Below are 23,557 nucleotides of genomic sequence, written 5' to 3'. Positions count from 1 at the left end.
TAGCTGCTGCCAGGCCCCTAATCTGCCATGGGCCCCTATACCGCCTCCTCATGCTGCTGCCAGGTCCAGAGTCTCTCATGGGTCCCTGTACGGCCTCCCATTGCTGCTGTCTCCATCGCCACACTCTGCCATGTGCCACTTTCAGGTCTCCTCACACTGCTGGTGGGTTCCATTTTTTGTCATAGGGTGCTGGCAGATTACGGGCCTCCCATAGCTGCTGCCAGGCCCGTAATCTGCCATGGGCCCCCGTACCGACTCCTCATGCTGCTGCCAGGCCCGTAATCTGTCATGGGCCACTGTTGTCGCTTGTTGGCATATTCCGCTCGTTCAGATGCTCCTTCTCCTGCTACTCCTCTTCACGGATTCCGTCAGCAGTCTTTCTTGGAATCCGTTTCCAAGAGACAACAGTTTGCGAGCACGCACCCGACGGTGCAGAAGCTGAACGTCCTCCTGTCCAAGTTGCTGCTGCCAGGCTCGTAATCTGTCATGCGCCCCTGTACCGCCTCCTCATGCTGCTGCCAGGTCCAGAGTGTGTCATGGGCCCCCGTACCGACTCCTCATGCTGCTGCCAGGCCCGTAATCTGTCATGGGCCCCTGTACCGCCTCCCCATGCTGCTGCCAGGTCCAGAGTGTGTCATGGGTCCCTGTACGGCCTCCCATTGCTGCTGCCAGGCCCGTAATCTGCCATGGGCCCCTGTACCGACTCCTCATGCTGCTGCCAGGCCCGTAATCTGTCATGGGCCCCTGTACCGCCTCCTCATGCTGCTGCCAGGTCCAGAGTGTGTCATGGGTCCCTGTACGGCCTCCCATTGCTGCTGTCTCTATCGCCACACTCTGCCATGTGCCACTTTCAGGTCTCCTCACACTGCTGGTGGTTTCCATTTTTGTCATAGGGTGCTGTATGGCCTCCCATTGCTGCTGCCTCCACCGCCACACTGTGGCTCCACACTCTGGTTTTGGCCCCGTGACTGCCCAAATGAGTGAAGTGTGCGGTGATTCTAAGATCGACGGCACTCATCTGCATGTCATACTGACTGACAGTATTATTTCTCTTCCCCAGCAGACTCCAAGGGCATTTAAATTAAAGGTACAGTGTTCTGCACTAATATTAAGTCTCTCTGAAGCCTAGAAACACCCTTTTTTAAGTTAAATTCACAGCGAATTTATTCGACTCGAATCGAATATTGTCCACGAATTCGCCGAATCAGTCGAATCGAATTTTTCATTTCTTCGCTCATCTCTAATGATGACAATAGAATAGAAGCACCCCAAAATTCAACACCTGTTCAAGCACCGTGAGCTGAGGTCAAATATGAAAGAACTTAAATAAAATAAAATAAAAAATAAGTTGCAGGATGGTAGGTGACATCTGATTGGTTGGAGTGAACTGACACACCCTCCTTTGCTCTCATTTTTTGTTGTTGGAAGTCATCCCTGATCATCCTCCGGGTCAGAGCAGTTTCTGCAGAACTCCTCTTGTGATCATGGGTCCTCGTATCCTACCTGGCAGGGCCACCCAACACTGGACAAAATATATAGTATGCATCAAACATCACAGGTCCAATTATATTGAATGATATCCAACCAAGGTGACCTTTCATGGTATGGTGTTGATGATCGAGCCAGGGGCGGACTGACAACTCATGGGGCCCCCGGGCAAAAGGGGATCATGGGGCCCCTGTGTCCTCGCCCACACTCAAACCACACCCAAAAAAAGCATATGAAAGGTACCAGGGGCATCTCATGGGGCTCCCTACTGACCCCAGGCCCGCGGGCAGTGCCCAAGTTCCCAAATGATCAGTCCGCCCCTGGATGGGGTATCAGGCTTCACTTGGAATGGTTGGACACAACATAGGCAGCAGAACTACGGTTGGAACCAGAGATGGGCAGACAGAATGTCTATGAATGGCTATGAGGGAAAGGCTCACCATGAATTGGCTACATCATTGCTAGTGGTAAAGCTCTCACACAGGTAGTCAAGCCTGAGTCCCCTGCTGATCCAAAGGGGCCCAGGCCTGGTATGGGGATACTGCCTGTATCCCCTCTTACAGCAGCTCTGATTCCATATGACCTTCAAGCTTGATCTATGCCCAGTATGAGTCCTACAGATCATGCTGTACATGAAATCTGCTAGATGCACATGAATATATCTAACAATGCCTGGTTGTGAGAGCCCTGTTACATACATAAAATGCATCATGTAATGTGAAACGCGCTGATGGCGGCCACAGCCACCTTCTCCTGTTCATGGCGGGCCTTCAGGTCTTCCAGAAGTTTGTTGTGTGGGAGGAGGGTATCATAACTCAATGCTCTTCTCACACCGCCATAAGATTGCTTCTCGCTGGATGCTTTGGGTGATTGGTGTGGCCGCGGAATTCTACTAGCGTATTCCAGGCTCTGGAAACAGACAATAATAAAGGGATTAAAGAACACCCAAGCAACATTCAGTTCTCTTATAGTCTTTTAAAAGTCATGACCGATGACTATTCTATGACTATTCTATTCTTTTCTAGTCTATTCTTTTCTTTTCTATTCTGTTTTATTTTATTCTTTTATTTTCTATGCTATACCTTTATTTTCCATTCTATTCTATTATATTCTATTCTGCTTTAATCCATTATATTCTATTCTTTTCTGTTCTGTTTTATTCTAGAGTATTATTTTCTATTCTATTTCTTTAAAGTTTATTCTGTTCTATCCATTTATTTCCTATTCTATTCTATTCTATTCTAGAAGTCTATGTAGGAAACATCTTAATTAATTTGGATTCCTTACTGTATTTATTGCAATATATTTCCATTTTTAATTTGAATTCATGTTTGAAAATGTATGTATATATTGGAATTTGTTACTATTGTGATTCGGAAATTCATACACATCCAAGTCTCCAAATAACGAAAATTTCATCTGAAGTTTGATTTGTAACTAAACTAATTGCACATATCTAGCCCCATTGGCAGAAGGAATTTTCAGATTTCCAGAAGTTGGGCTTTAACACTTATCTTGGACTATTCCTTGTGTAGCCATTAATTTTATTCCTCTAGGCCTGGCTTAAATAATTCACCATTTTGTTCTGTGCAGTAAAGTGAATCCTTTCTTGTCCTATATAAGAATAAAATCAGGCTTACAGTGGCATCGCCTGCTTGTAGCACCTCGGCCATCATGATTTACTGATATATAGTTATAGATAGTCTGGCTGAAAAAAGACCAAAGTCCATCCAGTTCAACCCAAAAAAGTTATAATCCTATACCCACAATTGATCCAGAGGAAGGCAAAAACACCCAGCAAAGCATGATCCAATTTGCTCCTGCAGATGAAAAAATTCCTTCCTGATCCTCCGAGCAGCAATCGGATATTCCCTGGATCAACTTTACCTGTAAATGTTAGTATCCAGTTATATTCTGTGTATCTAGGAAAGAATCCAGGACTTTTTTAAAGCAATCCACTGAGCTGGCCAGAACCAACTCTTGAGGGAGTCTATTCCACATTTTCACAGCTGTGAAGAAACCTTTCCGTGTTTGGAGGTTAAATCTCTTTTCCTCCAGACGTAAAGAGTGCCCCCTTGTCTTCTGTGATGACCTCAGGGTAAATAACTCTACACCAAGTTCACTATATGAACCACTGATGTATTTATACATGGAGATCATATCCCCCCTTATGTATTATACATGGTGATCATATCCCCCCTTATGTATTATACATGGAGATCATATCCCCCTTATGTATTATACATGGAGATCATATCCCCCTTATGTATTATACATGGAGATCATATCCCCCCTTATGTATTATACATGGAGATCATATCCCCCCTTATGTATTATACATGGAGATCATATCCCCCTTATGTATTATACATGGAGATCATATCCCCCTTATGTATTATACATGGAGATCATATCCCCCTTATGTATTATACATGGAGATCATATCCCCCCTTATGTATTATACATGGAGATCATATCCCCCCTTATGTATTACACATGGAGATCATATCCCCCCTTATGTATTATACATGGAGATCATATCCCCCCTTATGTATTATACATGGAGATCATATCCTCCCTTATGTATTATACATGGAGATCATATCCCCCTTATGTATTATACATGGAGATCATATCCCCCTTATGTATTATACATGGTGATCATATCCCCCCTTATGTATTATACATGGAGATCATATCCCCTCTTATGTATTATACATGGAGATCATATCCCCCCCTTATGTATTATACATGGTGATCATATCCCCCCTTATGTATTATACATGGAGATCATATCCCCCCTTATGTATTATACATGGTGATCATATCCCCCCTTATGTATTATACATGGAGATCATATCCCCTCTTATGTATTATACATGGAGATCATATCCCCCTTATGTATTATACATGGAGATCATATCCCCCTTATGTATTATACATGGAGATCATATCCCCCTTATGTATTATACATGGAGATCATATCCCCCCCTATGTATTATACATGGAGATCATATCCCCCCCTATGTATTATACATGGAGATCATATCCCCCTTATGTATTATACATGGAGATCATATCCCCCTTATGTATTATACATGGTGATCATATCCCCCTTCTGTATTATACATGGAGATCATATCCCCCCCTTATGTATTATACATGGAGATCATATCCCCCCTTATGTATTATACATGGTGATCATATCCCCCTTATGTATTATACATGGAGATCATATCCCCCTTATGTATTATACATGGTGATCATATCCCCCTTATGTATTATACATGGAGATCATATCCCCCCCCCTTATGTATTATACATGGAGATCATATCCCCCCTTATGTATTATACATGGAGATCATATCCCCCCTTATGTATTATACATGGAGATCATATCCCCCCTTATGTATTATACATGGTGATCATATCCCCCCTTATGTATTATACATGGAGATCATATCCCCCCTTATGTATTATACATGGAGATCATATCCCCCCCTTATGTATTATACATGGAGATCATATCCCCCCTTATGTATTATACATGGTGATCATATCCCCCCTTATGTATTATACATGGTGATCATATCCCCCCTTATGTATTATACATGGAGATCATATCCCCTCTTATGTATTATACATGGAGATCATATCCCCCCCTATGTATTATACATGGAGATCATATCCCCCCCTATGTATTATACATGGAGATCATATCCCCCCCTATGTATTATACATGGAGATCATATCCCCCCCTATGTATTATACATGGAGATCATATCCCCCTTATGTATTATACATGGAGATCATATCCCCCTTATGTATTATACATGGAGATCATATCCCCCCTTATGTATTATACATGGTGATCATATCCCCCTTATGTATTATACATGGAGATCATATCCCCCTTATGTATTATACATGGTGATCATATCCCCCTTATGTATTATACATGGTGATCATATCCCCCCCTTATGTATTATACATGGAGATCATATCCCCCCTTATGTATTATACATGGAGATCATATCCCCCCCTTATGTATTATACATGGAGATCATATCCCCCCCTTATGTATTATACATGGAGATCATATCCCCCCTTATGTATTATACATGGTGATCATATCCCCCCTTATGTATTATACATGGAGATCACATCCCCCTTATGTATTATACATGGAGATCATACCCCCCCTTATGTATTATACATGGAGATCATATCCCCCCTTATGTATTATACATGGAGATCATATCCCCCCTTAATCTCCTCTTCTCAAGAGAGAATAAATTCAGTTCCTCTAATCTTTCCTCATAGCTGAGCTCCTCTATGCCTCTTATCAGTTTGGTTGCCCTTCTCTGTACTTTCTCCAGTTCCTCAATGTTCTTCTTGTGAATTGGTGCCCAAAACTGAACTGCATATTCCAGATGAGGTATTACTAATGATTAGTACCGGGGGAAATGATATCTCTCTCTGGAGTCTATACCTCTTTAATACAAGAGAGGATTTTGCTCGCCTTAGAAACCGCAGCTTGGCATTGCATGCCATTATTAAGCTTGTGATCTGCCAGATCCCCCAGATCCTTCTCCACCGTTGATTCCCCCAGTTGTACCCCCCTAGTATGTATGATGCATGCATATTCTTAGCCCCCAAGTGCTGAACCTTACATTTAGCAACATTAAACCTCATTTGTCTCATAGTTGCCCAATTACACAGTGCATTGAGGTCGGCTTGTAAATTGGAGACATCCTGTAAGGACGTTATTCCACTGCACAGCTTGGTGTCATCTGCAAAGACTGAAATGGGATTTATAATCCCAGACCCTATATTGTTTATAAATATATTAAAAAGTAAGGGTCCCAGCACTGAACCTTGGGGTACACCACTGACACCCCCAGACCATTCAGAGTATGAAACATTAACCACTACTCTCTGAATTTGGTCTTTTAGCCAGTTTTGTACCCATTTACATACAGATATTTCCAAGCCTGTAGACTTTACCTTATACATTAGCTGTGTGTGGGGAACTGTGTCAAATGCTTTTGCAAAATCCAAGTATACCACGTCCACCACCACCCCTCTGTCCAAGTATACCACGTCCACCACCACCCCTCTGTCCAAGTATACCACGTCCACCGCCACCCCTCTGTCCAAGTATACCACGTCCACCGCCACCCCTCTGTCCAAGTATACCACGTCCACCGCCACCCCTCTGTCCAAGTATACCACGTCCACCGCCACCCCTCTGTCCAAGTATACCACGTCTACCGCCACCCCTCTGCCCAAGTATGCCACGTCCACCGCCACCCCTCTGCCCAAGTATGCCAAGTCCACCGCCACCCCTCTGCCCAAGTATGCCACGTCCACCGCCACCCCTCTGTCCAAGTATGCCACGTCCACCGCCACCCCTCTGTCCAAGCATACCACGTCCACAGCCACCCCTCTGTCCAAGCATACCACGTCCACAGCCACCCCTCTGTCCAATTATACCACAGCCACCCCTCTGTCCAATTATACCACAGCCACCCCTCTGTCCAATTATACCACAGCCACCCCTCTGTCCAAGTATACCACATCCAAAGCCACCCCTCTGTCCAAGTATACCACGTCCACAGCCATCCCTATTTCCAAGTATACCACGTCCACCGCCACCCCTCTGTCCAAGGTTTTTCTCACCTCAGATTTGTTTGACAGATTTGTTTGACAACTTCTGTCTTTCATGAATCTATACTGTCTGTTGCTTTAAAATATTTTTTTCCAGCAAGAACTCATCTATGTGATCTTTTATTAAACTCTCCAGTATCTTCCCAACTATAGAAGGTAAACTAATAGGTCTATAATTACTTGGTAAATATTTTGATCCCTTTTTAAATATTGGCACCACATTGGTCTTACGCCAATCCAGTGGTACTATGCCAGTCATTAAAGAGTCCCTAAAAATGAGAAACAATGGCTTTGAAATGACAGAGCTCAATTCTTTAAGGACCCGTGGGTGTATGCCATCCGGTCCAGGTGCTTTATTCACCTTTATTCTGTCTATTTCTGGATCATATAAGATGTGAGCCAATGTGGATCATCTGGGGCTATGTCAATACTATGCCCATTATGGACAAGAGCTCCTCCATGCTCCTGAAGAAGGTAATAAATAAGTTTGCCTTCTCTTTGTCCCCAGTCACCCACTCTGGATTATTTTGTAAAGGCCCTGTATGCTCAGTCCTGACCATTTTACTATGAATATATTTGAAGAATATTTTTGGGTTTGTCCTATCTTTTGCAATATGTCGTTCGATATGTATGTTTCATTTTTTTAAATAAAGAACAACCCTACCCTGGGGTCCCCTGAACCCAGTATGTACTGTGCATTGTATTCACATACCTACTGTCACATAATTCGGCACTGCAAATATGCCATTTCATAGATAACAAAGGTGACTGCACTGAATTATGGGATAAAGCTGGAGGGGCTTAAAGGTAACCATTCTTAACTGGGCTCTGAATATTAAAGTGTTACTAAACCCACAACAGTAACATCAGTCTGTATATGCAGTAAAGCTTGCTTGTTATACTCACTGTGGGACCTAAGGTGTTAATCCTCTGCATTGTGTAAAAATGCAGTTTGATCCTGTCTTCTCTGATCCTCCCCATCTTTCAGTGTCTCCCTCTTATCTCCTGATGAGACATATCATGTGGAGACACTCTGCTCATGCTCAGCTTGGTGTGTATTGCTACAGAGGGTTCTTTTGTTCTTGGGAGAGTGCATGTGATCAGCACAGGGCCAATTGGCGCTGTCCAGACAGAGGTCAGGGGTTCTGCATCATCCTAGAGCAAAATGAAAACTCCTCCTACAAGCTTTAACCAGTGCTCAGCTGAACACTGATAGAAGTCACAAGACTGCTCCAACTGCTGATGAGAAAAGGTATTTAACCATTTATATTTACTATAATAATTGCATTTCCATGTTTTGTGGGAGACCAGATATAGTGAATGCAGGGTTCGGGGACACCAGATATAGTGAATGCAGGGTCCGGGGAGACCAGATATAGTGAATGCAGGGTCCAGGGAGACCAGATATAGTGAATGCAGGGTCCGGGAAGACCAGATATAGTGAATGCAGGCTCCGGGGAGACCAGATATAGTGAATGCAGGGTCCGGGGAGAGCAAATATAGTGAATGCAGGGTTCTGGGAGACCAAATATAGTGAATGCAGGGTCCGGGGAGACCAGATATAGTGAATGCAGGGTCCGGGGAGACCAGATATAGTGAATGCAGGGTCCGGGGAGACCAGATATAGTGAATGCAGGGTCCGGGGAGACCAGATATAGTGAATGCAGGGTCCGGGGAGACCAGATATAATGAATGCAGGGCTCGGGGAGACCAGATATAATGAATTCAGGGCTCGGGGAGACCAGATATAGTGAATGCAGGGTTCTGGGAGACCAGATATAGTGAATGCAGGGTCCGGGGAGACCAGATATAGTGAATGCAGGGTCCGGGGAGACCAGATATAGTGAATGCAAGGTTCTGGGAGACCAGATATAGTGAATGCAGGGTCCGGGGAGACCAGATATAGTGAATGCAGGGTCCAGGGGGACCAGATATAGTGAATGCAGGGTCCGGGGAGACCGGATATAGTGAATGCAGGGTCCGGGGAGACCGGATATAGTGAATGCAGGGTCCAGGGGGACCAGATATAGTGAATGCAGGGTCCGGGGAGACCAGATATAGTGAATGCAGGGTCCAGGGGGACCAGATATAGTGAATGCAGGGTCCTGGATTTAGTAACACTTTAAATAGTGCAGGTTTGCTTATGAAAGGTTTGTATTTGTACCCATATTTAGGGGTCATAAGTCAGCCTAGGTCTAAGAGTTTTTACCCAACCCTTGAGTGCCTCATAGACTCAGATAACAATCCCCATAGTTAGTTTGAACGAAACAACTACAAGACTCCATTAGTTGATGTTGATCTACCAAAACGAAACATACCTGCCTATTATTAAGGTAGGTCTCAGTACGATCTCTATAAGTATGATGGCTTTTTGACTATAACATATAGCAAATACAAATAAACCTGCACCATGGCGTGTGCAAGAAGAAGAGACCATCATACTGTACAGACTCAACAAAATATAATTTTCTACCAAAGAAGTATTCCCATCACCATATGCTGATAAATTGATAATTAAAGTGTGGAACCCTTGCTCCATTAGGACAGGATTGCTTTTAATTGTTTTTTCGATTTGTCAGCATTACCCACCTGCCTCTCGCACACATTTTACTGTGGGCAGGCTGGGAGCTCGTACATGAATAATCTCATACAAGAAGTGTTGGATTCAGGGCGTGCATGTGCGCACCCCAGGCCAACTGTGATTGGACACAGCGAGATTTGTCAACAGGTTTCAGCCAATGATTCATGGCTGAGACCTGCTTATCGGCTGTGTCTAATCACAGCCCAGAGCCCTATGTTGACAAACACACAGGGCTCTGTACAGAGAGAGCAATCTGGTTTTTTTTTTCTTCTCCCAGCAAAGCAGGGAGAAGTTACATACAGATGTTTAATAAAAAGCACCATACATTGCACACATTAACATTTGTTAGGCACACACTTAACCCCTTGATTACGCCAAGATGTGAACCATTTCCCAACCAGTGTTATTAGTACAGTGACAGTGCTCAGTATTATCACTGATCACTGTACTAGTGTCACTGTTGATGTCAGTGTCACTTAGTCACTTAGTGTCCCTCTCAGCCAGCATCAGTTATTGTCAGATTGCCCTCCGCACTATCACAATTCCACTATAAGTTGCTGATCATCTGAAGTATAAAAATTAAATAAAAATGTCAGTATATATACACCATAGTTTATAGACGCTATAACTTTCACAAAAAACAATCAATATACACTTATTGGGATTTTTTTTTATACCAAAGACGTGTGGCTGAATATATTTTGTCCTAAATTTATGTAGAATTTAGATTTTTTTATTGAATATTTTTCATAGCAAAAAGTAAAAATAAATTTATTTTTAAAAGTTTCAATCTTTTTTCATTTATATAATGAATTTAAAAAAAAACAGTGGTGATCAAATACCACCATAAGCTCTATTTGTGTGAAAAAAAATTATATAAATTTCATTTGGGTACAGCGTACCACACAATTACCATTTAAAATAGCACAGTGCTAAATAGCAAAAAATGTCCTGGTCATGAAGGAGGTAAAACCTTTTGGAACACAAGTGGTCAATATACTGTATCGCTTTAGTGTACTATCCATATTAATGACAGTATTTTTCTACATACATTTCTATGTTGCTAATATATGTCCTTTGCTTTTGGTTTAGTGCTTTTATCTTTGGGGCCCAGGTCACATCAGCCAGGGACTTTTGGTGAGTTCCATGTCTGGTTGGTTATACCATATTTATTTGGGGCTGGTGTTAGGGGTTTTGGGATACTTTTAGTGTTTTTAATATGTGCCATGCCATGTGTTTTGTGGGGTGGCTGCTGTGCAATTATAGATATCTGATTTGAATGCAACAGATTTTGCTTTTCTATATACATGTTCTGTATGTATCAGTATTGGGTGGTGCAGATATTTCTTTGCTAGGGGTTTTGTTGAGTATATAGTAAAGAACAATGGCAGTGTACCATATCCTCGAACTGATATAAGGCGGCTATAGACAATGTGAATCTTGGGCGGCTCGGCAGGGACCGGCTGAGATTCGCACCATGTGTGGGCAGGCTGACTATAACCAAGTTAATCCATCAATCAAGTTGGGTACAACCAGCTTGCTCAATTTTACATGCAACTATTGCTAGCGACTGTTATAGCCGCTAGCAATAATCATTGTCCTCTCCTGGCGGGGATGGTTCCCCCCACTGGGAGAACACAATGGCTCCCCAGGAGGGATTCCTCCATCAACACTGTCAGTATTGATGGGGGAATCAAGCGGATTTCTTTCCTGCAACCCATGGTCCGTCCATGGCCAGCCATACCCAGGACATTCAGTATAAAACCTTTGAGCAGAGTTCCCATTACCTTTTGCCTTGTTCCTTTGTTGTCATTCAGTACGATCGGCATTTCGCGGGCTTTCATTGGTTTATTCCTATTACGTTCTTGAATTACTTTGGCATACTCCTTCTGTTGCTTTAGCTGTTCTATCTGAAAAAAGTCATAATAAATATTCTTTATAGACAATAATTATGTAGAATTCTCAAACATTTCCCATTGAGGACCTGCCAGTAGATGGAAGCTTGATGGACCTGCAGTAGATCACATTCTTTTTGATGATGTGAGTGATTGTAACTGAGCCATTTGGATCAAGTCACTCTTTAAGGTCCCATTCACATTTAAGTTTTCTGTTGCAGTGCCTTATCCCGTCCCACTCTCGAAAGAAAATCAGGTTGGGCCAAGCGCCGCAGGAAGCTTTGCATTTTCTGAAAGATTACAAGGCTTCCTCTGATTGGCTGGCTGAGGTGGAGATCATGACTTTTTCCAGTTACCTCTTCGTCTCAGCCTCAGAGGAAGCCTTGCATTCAATGATATAAATACACAGCTTCCTGTGAGCAGCATTTCGCCTACTTGATTTTGTTCCAGCAGCAGACGGAAAGTCCTGATACCATTGATGGAACACAGTGCTGTATGTACACTCACTGGCCACTTTATTAGGTACACCTTGCTAGTACCGGGTTGGACCACCTTTTGCCTTCAGAACTGACTTAATTCTTTGTGGCGTAGATTCAACAAGGTGTTGGAAAACATTCCTCAGAGATTTTGGTCCATATTGACATGATAGTATCACACAGTTGCTGCAGATTTGTCAGCTGCACATCCATGATGTGAATCTCTGGTTCCACCACATCCCAAAGGTGCGCTATTGGATTGAGATCTGGTGACTGTGGAGGCCATTGGAGTACAATGAAGTCATTGTCATGTTCAAGAAACCAGTTTGAGATGATTTGAGCTTTGTGACATGGGGTTCAATTCACTAATAGATAAATACCGCATGAATTTTTGAGTTAAAATAACAAATGCGGTATTTATTTAAAAAGTAGTCAATTCACTAAAAATCATGCGTTATTTACCGAATGCGTTAAATACTTGTTTTGCAATATTTAGCACTTACATTTTGCATTATTTTTGGTGTTTTTTCAAATTTTTTTGCAGGATAACATTGCACTAGAATGCACACAGCAATATTGTGAAACTGAAAACATTGTAGTGTGCTTTCATTCACAAAATGATCTCCCTCTGATGAAATGTATTTATTTTCATTCCTGAGCTCGGAGGAGAACGTTTTTAATCTTGATACATTCTATACTTTTCACTTTTTGGGCAGAGCAGAGTTCCTCTAAATTTTATTTTGTACATTTCTAAAATACCGCCAGCAAACACCAGGTGATAAATAACGAATGTGTGTTTTTGAATGAATTGACTTTAATGATTTCTCATGTTTTTTGCGGTATTTATCTCACTATTTTAACAAATGTGCAGCATTTACCTCACGTTCTATATTTTACTTTGATGAATTTACTCTTTTATTATCTAATGGAATATTTCTGAAAAATGAGTCACGTGACCTGCATATCGCATGCAGTAACCTTTTGTGAATTGACCCCATGGTGCACTATCCTGCTGGAAGTAGCCATCAGAAGATGGGTACACTGTAGTCATAAGGGATGGACATGGTCAGCAATAATACTCCAGTAGGCCGTGGCATTTAAATGATGCTCAATTGGTACTAAGGGGCCCAAAGTATGCCAAGAAAATATCCCCCACACCATAACACCCCAGTCACATCAAAGCTGATTTTGAAATCGTGCAATGTAGAGTGAAGTCGCATGATTTCAAAGTCAGGTGAGATGCCAATTTCAGGTGATATTTGCAAGACATCTGATACAGGTGTCTATGCAAATCACACCAAAAGTAGTGCATGTATTACTTTAGAAATCGGTGCAGCTCTGACCAAGACAGAACCGCACTGATTTGATAGCTCTAATTGCAGACAACAGGATGCGACTTGGCATACAATTTGCAAGTCGCATGGCATGCAAATCGCATGGCAAATCGCACCTGATGTGACTGGGGTGTTACACCACCAGCCTGAACCATCGATGCAAGGCAGGATGGATCCATGCTTTCATGTTGTTTACTCCAAATTCTGACCCTACCATCTGAATGTCGCAGCTGAAATCAAGACCCATCAGACCGGCCAATGTTTTTCCAATCTTCTGTTGTACAATTTTGGTGAGCCTGTGTGAATTGTAACCTCCATTTCCTGTTCTTAGCTGATAGGAGTGGCTCTTTTACCTGTTCTTAGCTGACAGGAGTGGCATCTAAGAGTGGCACCTCATCCCTTTAAACCCGAACACATATACATTACACAGGTTCTGTGGCTTATTAAGGTGGTAATTAAACTCACTCGGTGCCTTATCTGCATTAAATTAGCCTCGGAACCTGTGTAATTAATATGTGTTCGGGTATAAAGGGATGAGGTGGCAACCCTAGTAGCACCCGGTGTGGTCTTCTGCTGCTGTAGCCCATCTGCTTCAAGGTTCCACTGTTGTGCATTCAGAGATGGCATTATGCATACCTTGGTTGTAACAAGTGGTTATTTGAGTTAGTGTTGCCTTTCTATCATCTCGAACCAGTCCGCCCATTCTCATCTGACATCAACAAGGCATTTTAGTCCACACAACTGACGCTCACTGGATATTTTCTCTTTTTCAGACCATTCTCTGTAAACCTGGAGATGGTCGTGTGTGAAAATCCCAGTAGATCAGCAGTTTTTGAAATACACAGACCAGCTCATCTGGCACCAACAACCATGCCACGTTCAATGTCACTTAAATTCTCTTTCTTCCCCATACTGATACTCGGTTTGAATGTCAGCAAGTCGTCTAGATGCCTAAATGCATTGAATTGTTGCCATGCGATTGGCTGATTAGCGGTTTGTGCTGCCAAGCAATTGAACAGGTGTACCTAATGAAGAGGCCAGTGAGTGTATATTGTATATAGACAAGGCTAGATACAGTTCATATAGCACTGACAGTGGCCACATGTTATTAGTGAAGGAAATAGTTTGTTTGGACCAGCTTGAGCCAAACAAACTATTTAATGTTCACTAAAACATGAAGTTAGGTTTTAAGAGGGGTGGTAAAAATGCGACTCATACACCTATTTTTATTGGCCCCCAAACACAAGTGTAATGTGTAGTGAATGGACTGAAGTTGCACTGGATTGCACAAAAAATACTGCATACGCTACTTTTTAAAAACACAGTGAACCAAATCGCATGGTACTGCAGTACCATGTGATCCAGTGCAAACACACTGCATTTGCAACCTGTGTTTTGGGTGTCATTAGGAATATATTAACACCCACAGCAAATTGCATACCCAGTGCTTTTTGAAAATGCACAGAATGCAGGTTTCCCCCATTGCGTTCCGATGTGAATGAGCCCAAAGTGTGGAGACACCTGAAAGTGTTCAGCATATTTCCCTAAGTACATTTGATTGCACTGCAGCAGAAAATAAATCCATAGTGTTGATTTGCCATTTTGTTGAGCAGCATCCATTTCCTCAAGGTCACATTGGAATAGTTTTCAGTCATTTAAAGCGATAAAGTGAACCCAAAAATGTAATATATTGCAGCTTTCCAATCAATTGATATGGTGGCTGCATTAGTTTTCTTTTCTTTGGCTTTTTTTTCCTTTGTTTTCCCCTGGTGATCTGGCCAGTAACACACCTCCTGTATTTGTGAGATACAATTCTGGAGGAATGAGCACAGGAGACACAGCAGACAGCAGCATTGTCAGTCTGGGGGGAGGAAAGTGTTAAATGTATTAGCAGATTTAAATACACTAAAACAAATTGAAGCCAAACTCCAGCTCACACTTTATAATCAGTTACAGCAAACAGTTTTTTTTTCCTTCTGGGTAAAGGTTTTCCATGAATAAATAAAAGCTGATCATTTTAATTCATCCCTGCCAAGGTGAAGTGGTTGTCCGATCCATGAAAACTGATGTGTTCTGCTGAAGAGCTACAGTGAAGGAAATAAGTATTTGATCCCCTGCTGATTTTGAATGTTTGCCCACTCACAAAGAAGTGATCAGTCTAAAAATTGAATGGTAGGTGTATTATAACACTGAGAGACAGAATAGCAACAAAAATTCAGAAGAAATGCATGTCTAACAAATGATGCACTGATTTGCATGTTTATGAGGGAAATAAGTATTTTTACCCCCTTCACAAAACATGACTTAGTACTTGGTGGCAAATCCCTTGTTGGCAATCACAGAGGTCAGACGTTTCCTATAGTTGGCCACCAGGTTTGCACACATCTCAGGAGGGATTTTGGCCCACTCCTCTTGGCAGATCCTCTCCAAGTCATTAAGGTTTGGTGGCTGACGTTTGGCAACTCGAACTTTAAGCTCCCTCCATAGATTTACAATCGGATTAAAGTCTGGACACTGGCTAGGCCACTCTAAGACCTTAATGTGCTTCTTCTTGAGCCACTCCTTTGTTGCCTTGGCCGTGTGTTTTGGGTCATTGTAATGCTGGAACACCCATCCACGACCCATTTTCAATGCCCTGGCTGAGGGAAGAAGGTTCTCGCCCAAGATTTGACGGTACATTGCCCCGTCCATCATCCCTTTGATGCGGTGCAGTTGTCCTGTCCCCTTAGCAGAACACCCCCAAAGCAGAATGTTTCCACCACCATGTTTGACAGTTGGGATGGTGTTCATGGGGTCATAGGCAGCATTCCTCCTCCTCCAAACACTGCGAGTTGAGTTGATGACCACAACACTTTCAACCAGTCCTCCTCTGCAGCATTCAGATGTTCAGTGGCAAACTTCAGATGGGCCTGGACATGTGCTTTCTTGAGCAGAGGGACCTTGCGGGCACTGCAGGATTTCAATCCTTGTCGGCATAGTGTGTTACCAATTGTTTTCTTGGTGACTGTGGTCCCAGCTGCCTGGAGATCATTGACAAGATCCTTACCTGTAGTTCTGGGATGATTCTTCACTGTTCTCATGATCATTGACACTCCACGAGGCGAGATCTTGCATGGTGCACCCGACCTAGGGAGACTGACAGTTGTTTTGTGTTTCTTCCATTTGTGAATGATTGCACCAACTGTTGTCACCTTCTCACCAAGCTGCTTGGCGATAGTTTGGTAGCCCAGTCCAACCTTGTGTAGGTCTACAATCATGTCCCTGACATCCTTGGACAGCTCTTTGATCTTTGCCATGGTGGAGAGTTTGGACTCTGATTGTTTGATTGCTCCTGTGGACAGGTGTCTTTTATACAGGTAACAAATGAGATTAACAGCACCTTTAAGAAACTGCCTCTAATCTCAGCTTGTTGTATGAAAAATACCTGGTAGCCAGAAATCCTGCTGAATGATAGGGGATCAAATACTTATTTCCCTCATGAACATGCAAATCAGTGCATCATTTGTTAGACATGCATTTCTTTTGAATTTTTTGTTGCTATTCTGTCTCTCAGTGTTACAATAACCCTACCATTTGATTTTTAGACTGATCATTTCTTTGTGAGTGGGGAAACATTCAAAATCAGCAGGAGATCAAATACTTATTTCCTTCACTGTATATTGTGTGTGTATGTATATGTATGTACAGTATGTATGTATGCGTATGTGTATGTATATACATACATAAAAATGAATGATATGATATAAACATAAAATGTAATGGTCTTCTTTTCATAGACCAAGCTTAGGAAAACCACTTCATCAGCAATTGTCCCTGGAAATTCTTTCAGCATGTGCACCCTATGATCACTTTCCTTTGCTGTGTGCCCGGGGACAGACAGGTATGGGTGTAGGAAGGGGACAGATTCTAAAGAGATTTTAATAAAGGATGCAAGTGTTGCCTTACCTTCTCTTGGCTGATGGTGTACGATGGTCCGATTCCTCCCAGTTTTATGTCTTGTTTCAAATAATTGATCAGCACCTAAAATAGGATGAGACAGAAGATGATTCGCAGCATCTCATGCAGTGCCTGATGTATTAAAAGTGCTGCAGGGAAAATGTCATGTTACTTGTTGCAACCAATCCACTTTCTTGTTTTATTTTGAAGCCTAAAGTCTAAAAATGACAGCCTGAAGCTTGTTGGTTGCTATTGGCAACAAGAAATTGTACATTTTGGGACTGTAAATTAATGCCGACCTTGCCCCTTTCACACTGATGGTCCAATCTGGTCCGCCTGTCAGTTTTTCAAGCGGACCCGATCAGACTATCCATAGCTCTCTATGGAGCGGCGGGTGTCAGCGAACATGTGTCCATTGACACCCGCTGGCATCCGATCCTATATGCTCAAAAGAGACGGATGAGGATCTGTTCCCCATCTGTCTGGTGGATTGGATTGGATGACAGTCAGATGGAAATGGACAGGTGGTCCATTTCCATTTAACTGCCCCAAAGAAAACAGTGGGCTGTGTCTGCTCTGCATCAGCGGAGTGGACACGGACCTCTTATCTGCTCGCTCACTGGGTATCTGCAGAGAGATCCCCCGCTGGGCAAATGGATCCAGTGACGGGTCCGCCCCATCTGAGAGGGGCCTTATTCATTAAATTTTTTATTTTTTTTTGTTGCAAAGAGGAACATGGAAATAAGAGAGGAATGTAAAATACTTCCCAGCAATACACAAGATACATATGAACACAAGGAGGGAAATTCAGCAGTGTGCTGCTGCTCCTTCGGTGACCTATCACAGGCTGTGGGCGGGTCTTGGACCAGGCAGCCCAGGCTAAAGTGACACTAAAGGATATCCTTCTATTTTCAAAATCAAAGTGGTTCTTAAAATGTGTTTTTTTTTTTGTACCTTAATACATTCCCCACTACTTATTCTCCACCTCATCTCTAAACACTCATCGGCCTCCTCTTACAGATCCAGTGCTGTCCCGGCTGTAGCACTGCTCTATTCACTGCTGGTCTCATAGGAAACTCTTAGAGCAGAGGAACCCAGAGCACCACGCATGACAAGAGGGCACCCAGAGGCAGGGCTGCTGTTAGAAACCACGGGGCCCCATACAGCCAACCTGCCAGCCCCCCCCCCAAAAAATAAAGTTTACTATGCTTCAGTCATGAATGAACACATAGAGTGATCAGTACTGACCACTCATTGTGTTAATTCAGTAAAGAAATGTGAAATGCACTGGCCCCCTTCCCTCACTCTCCATCCTGAAGGATCACGGCGTGCTCGCAGCTGCCGGTGGGAAGGAGAGGAGGGAAATTGGCAGCACTGTGGGGGTGGGGGCACACAGGGGGTCTGGGTAGTCTAGGGAAATGTATGGTGCACAGGGAGGGTGATGGGTGTGGCGGGGGGGTGATTACTGGAACCGATCCCCTGTATGGCTCTCTCTGCAGCAGCTGAAAGCCAATGGGAGGGAAAAGAGAAGAAGCCCGCTTTCAGCTGCTGCAGAGAGAACCATACAGAGGGCTGGTTCCAGTAATTGCCTTCCCGTCATGTTGATGACCCTCCTTGCTCACATGTGATTCAACCATCTACCTGAGCCCCCCTGCTGGCCTGGGCCCTGTACAGGAGGACTGGTGGTATCCCCGTATCCATGGCCCCGTCCAGAGGAGAGGAGAAGCGGACAATGCTAGTGGGGGATTTCAGAAGAATAGGTAGGAGACCGCTTTGTGCAATATCATTGCATCCCCTCACCTCCCCCCATGTATTTCTTTAACTTTTAGCTCAGCTTTAAAAAAAAGTACACAATTTTGTATTTCTTACAATGAATTAGGTGCTTGACTTGACCTTTGCATTGGTGTTCCATATTTTCCTGATGGTATTTCATACTATGAGGTTGAATTACTAAAGGCAAATAGATTGTGCACTCTATAAGTGCAGTTGCACCAGAGCTTAGTAAATGAGGTAAGGCTTCACTTTGCAAAGAATACCCAATCACATGAAAGGAAAATAATAAACATCATTTTTGTTTGCATATGATTGGATGATGGAAGTCAGCAGAGCTTGTGCTCATTTACTAAGCTCTGCAGCAACTGCTGTTACAATAAGCAACTGCACTTTTCCAAGTGCACAGTCTATTTGCCTTTAGTAAATCAGTACTTATGTACTCAGCACTCAGTGCTTAACGACTGCAGAAACAAAACCAGCTACATGATAGGCCACCAGTATTCACAGTCTGCTCCGTTAGCATCTGGTTGAGTTGGAATCTACTAAGTGGATTGTGAACTAGAGTTCTCTGGATGTTAGCAGTGAAGACTGGGGACTTTAAGGGGTTTATTTACTAAAGCTGGAGAGTGCAAAATCAGACTCACTTCTGCATAGAAACCAATCAGCTTCCAGGTTTCATTGCCAAAGCTTCATTGAACAAGCTGAGCTAATAAGCTGATTGGTTTCTATGCAGAAGGGAGTCTGATTTTGCACTCTCCAGCTTTAGTAAATAAACCCCTAAATGTTTTTTTAGCCTTTTGGTTAAAAAATTAAAAGTCAGCACCAAAAATACTGTACCTGCTTACTTCTAATAAAAGGATACTCGCCTGCCCAGGGGTCCAGTGCTGTGCTCACCAACTGGCACCAGGTACCCGCTCCCCCCCCAAACAGGTTTCAATAATAGAAGAGAAGGGGGGAGGAGGGCATAAAGCAGAACGTCCCCTTTAGGCCTCATGTACACTGCTGCTCCTAAATGGGAGTTTGGTTTTGGCATTTTTTTTGCCAAAGCCCTAAACTCAACTCAGTAAAAGCTTGTGTCCATGTTCACACAGGCTTTTACCAGAGTTTAGGAGCAGCAGAGTTTAGGGGCAGTTAAACGTTCCTCTCCTAAACACAGAAGAATCGCCTTCAGGAGAGGAATGCTTTGGCCAAAAAATGCTAAACGTGACTAAATGCATGTAAACGCTACCCGCGTTTAGCACTTGGGCATTTATCCATGTCAATAGAATATACTCTGGTCAATCAAATGAATAAACGTCCGAGCGTTAGATGCTGGTAAAAGTGGCTAAACGATGTACCATGTTTACACACGTTTTTGCCGCGTTAGTGTTTTTCTGCTGCCAGTAGAGCTTAAAGTCTAGGGGAGTTCATGTGTACATGAGGACGTAAGATACTTTCACACTGATCTGCTGCAAGAAAATGCATAGGCGTTTTTACTGCTATTTTGCTGTGCTTTCTGAGCGTTTTTTAAAAGACACGTGACTTAAAAACTGCACCAAAAATGCTTGTCAGAGGCATTTTTGATGCGCTTTTCAGGCGTTTTACATTGATTTCAATGGGAAGAGGCGTTTTTGGGGGCATTTTTTTTAACTCACCAAACATGCCCCAAAGATGCTGCAAGCTGGAGTTTTTACACTGCAAGCGCAAAGCCTCAGTGTGAAAACATACATAGATATACATTCACACACATAGGGAAACATTTTTCTTGAGCTTCTCAGGCACTTTTTTTAATCCTAGATTGTAAACTCCCAGGATCAGGGCCTCCTATCCCTCTTGTATTGAACTGTATTGTTGCTGTATTGTCTCCCATTATATTGTAAAGCACTGAGCAAACTGTTGGTGCTATATAAATCCTGTATATTAATAATAATAACTAGAAAAGCTGCAATTTCTGGGGAAATTGTGTGAAATGTTCTTTCCTCCACCCAGGGGCGGACTGACAACTCATGGGGCCCCTGTGTCCTTGCCCAAACTCAAAAAAGCCTATGAAAAAGTTACCAGGGGCATCTCATGGGGCTCCCTACTGACCCCGGGCCCTCGGGCAGTGCCTGAGTTTTTAAATGGTCAATCCGCCCCTGCCTCCACCAGTAGTCTACAACTGGAGTGGTCGCAGTTTAGAAATTGCCCTTCAAATTTGAAGTGGCTAGAGTGGAGTTTCAATGAATGTCAATGGGCGGTGTGAGTTGCAAACAAATGGCCATATTGTGAAAACTGCCACTAAAAATGCCGTGGACATTTTTAGTGGCAGCAGGGATAGCTGAACGTTTTGATATAAGATTTGTGTAGGTGGGCTTGAAAATGAGGGAGTGATGGCAGTTTAGAAATCATGTCCTGATTTTTCAGCTCACACTCTAGCTTTTGTCAGCTCCCACTCTAGTTTTGAACATTCCACCATTCATTCCTATGGGACCAAATTCACCACAAAAACGGCGATATTTCATGAACCATTCGGCGAAGCGTTCCACAAAGTAATAGCACACCAATCGGGAACAATCTGCACGTTTCGGTATATTATTGTCTATGTAGTGTAAAAACTGTGGGAGGAGTTAGGGTGGTAAATTTGGCTATAATAATAAGAATAGATATGTGAGATAACAGGAAGTGGTCTGCCATGCAAGAACACTTAATAATGCAAAAACGCTTTAAAAACTCCTTAGTGTGAAAGTAGCCTTATGGTGAAGTTCTGTCTTAGTTGGTATTTTAGATCAGAATTAAAAAAGAGTAACATAGAATGTGTATCAAATTAATACAGTTTCTTTCATGTTTATATATTTACACAATTAAAAAATAGGGGCTTAAAAAAACAAAAACATTTATGCATATTGAAAAGTATCTATATAAAAAAAGTGTTGGATAGAAATGGAAATTGTTAAAACACGTCTTTTTTTTTTTTGTCTGTGTCTTGGAGACATTTCCTTCATTTCCTGTCCTGAAAACACAACAGGAAGTGAAGGAAAATCACCTCTTAGTTGTCACCAGAACAGGTGTGCCCATTGAAAGATTACTCTTTGTCTCCTGCTGTGGTAACATTTTGGATTTCCCATCACCTTCTATCCTAGAGACAGTGGTCACCAGTACAAATATAGATGGTGAACGCTGGTAGCCCAGAGAGCAATGAAAATCTGACAGATGTTCTAACCCTTTTTTTTACTCCATCAAAAACTGTTTGGATAAAGATACACTTTTATAGAAACGTTTTCTAATTAGTATTAGAAATTGTAGTAGTATTATTGCTAATATTACTACTATGAATTATATTATCATCATCATTATTATTATTATTATTTATTAAATTATTATTTGATGATGATACTTTTATTATCATCATTATTATTCTTTAATTATTATGTTGTTATTGTTATTATTATTATTGTCTTTAGTATTATTACATCCCCTTGTAATATAATGTCATCATTTTTAGTCTACTTTTTAACTTGGTGACAAAACTTGTTTCTAGCGAATGGATTCAGGTGCAACATATTAAAAAAAACAAAGGCCTTTCGCAGCTTAATGCGTATACATAAAAATTAATTCTTTAATCGTTTAATTTCAGCAAAACAGAATTTTCTGCAGTTCTATAGCTCGCTACTACAACCCTTCCTCTTGCCGCTTTAGTTCCTGAAAAATGCCGTTTTCTCAATGGGAACAAAGTCTTTGGCAGCCTCGGCGCAGTGACCCCCGTCCATATTCATTTTCAAAACATAATCGTTTTCTATTAATTATTTTCAGATTTGTTATGCGCTGCTCTCTCCCCGAGGAGTTTAAAAGGTTCACCGCGGTGCAGAACAAGAAAGCCGTTGAAAGGCTACAGCAATTCCTAACCTGGAGCTGCCTCTTTGTCCGGCGGCTGCGATCAATAACTGGATCAAAGAGCAGGTGAGTGACAGCGCCGAGATAGCTAATGGCTGGTGACACACGCTGGATAATAAGGCATGGCTCCCTCCGCGGCTCTGGCGGCACAGCGGAGTCCGACATCGAGGTTCATGCGATACATTTTAACAGAAGTGTTGTTAATTGCAAAGTCTGGGGGGGGGGGGGGAGATAGTTGGGGCAAATTTAAAGCTTTTTTTTCTTGTGTTGGAACTATTGATGAGAAGCTGTTTGGATATGCTGATAATACAGTCATGGCCGAAATTGTTGGCACCCTTGATATTTTTCCTGAAAATCAAGTATTTCACACAAAAAAGGTATTGCATTAACACATGTTTTGCTATACACATGTTTATTCCCTTTGTATGTATTGGAACAAATATAAAACAGAGGCAGAAAAGCAAATATGACATAATGTCACACAAAACCCCAAAAATGGGCTGGACAAAAGTATTGGCACCCTTAACTTAATATTTGGTTGCACACCCTTTGGAA

General features: G+C 42.4%; 1 protein-coding gene across 1 annotated transcript in view; it reads right to left on the bottom strand.

The window, feature by feature from the left end:
* Positions 1-1,249: 1,249 nt before the first annotated feature.
* Positions 1,250-23,557, bottom strand: part of JHY (junctional cadherin complex regulator) — a 68,791-nt gene continuing 46,483 nt past the window's right edge. Inside the window, exons 6-8 of the mRNA XM_089680916.1 lie at positions 17,390-17,464; positions 11,527-11,649; positions 1,250-2,397 (exon numbers count right to left, since the gene is read on the bottom strand). Coding sequence (XP_089537042.1) covers positions 2,197-2,397; positions 11,527-11,649; positions 17,390-17,464 — 399 coding nt within the window. The 3' untranslated portion in view covers positions 1,250-2,196. The remainder of the gene's footprint in view (positions 2,398-11,526; positions 11,650-17,389; positions 17,465-23,557) is intronic.

The sequence above is a fragment of the Staurois parvus genome, unplaced genomic scaffold, assembly GCF_062004578.1.
Source record: "Staurois parvus isolate SC_StPar_1 unplaced genomic scaffold, SC_StPar_1.0 ptg000253l, whole genome shotgun sequence".
In the NCBI taxonomy this organism is placed as follows: Eukaryota; Metazoa; Chordata; class Amphibia; order Anura; family Ranidae; genus Staurois; species Staurois parvus.
The sequence above is the reverse complement of the archived record's forward strand: the minus strand, read 5'-3'. Positions and strand labels throughout refer to the sequence as shown.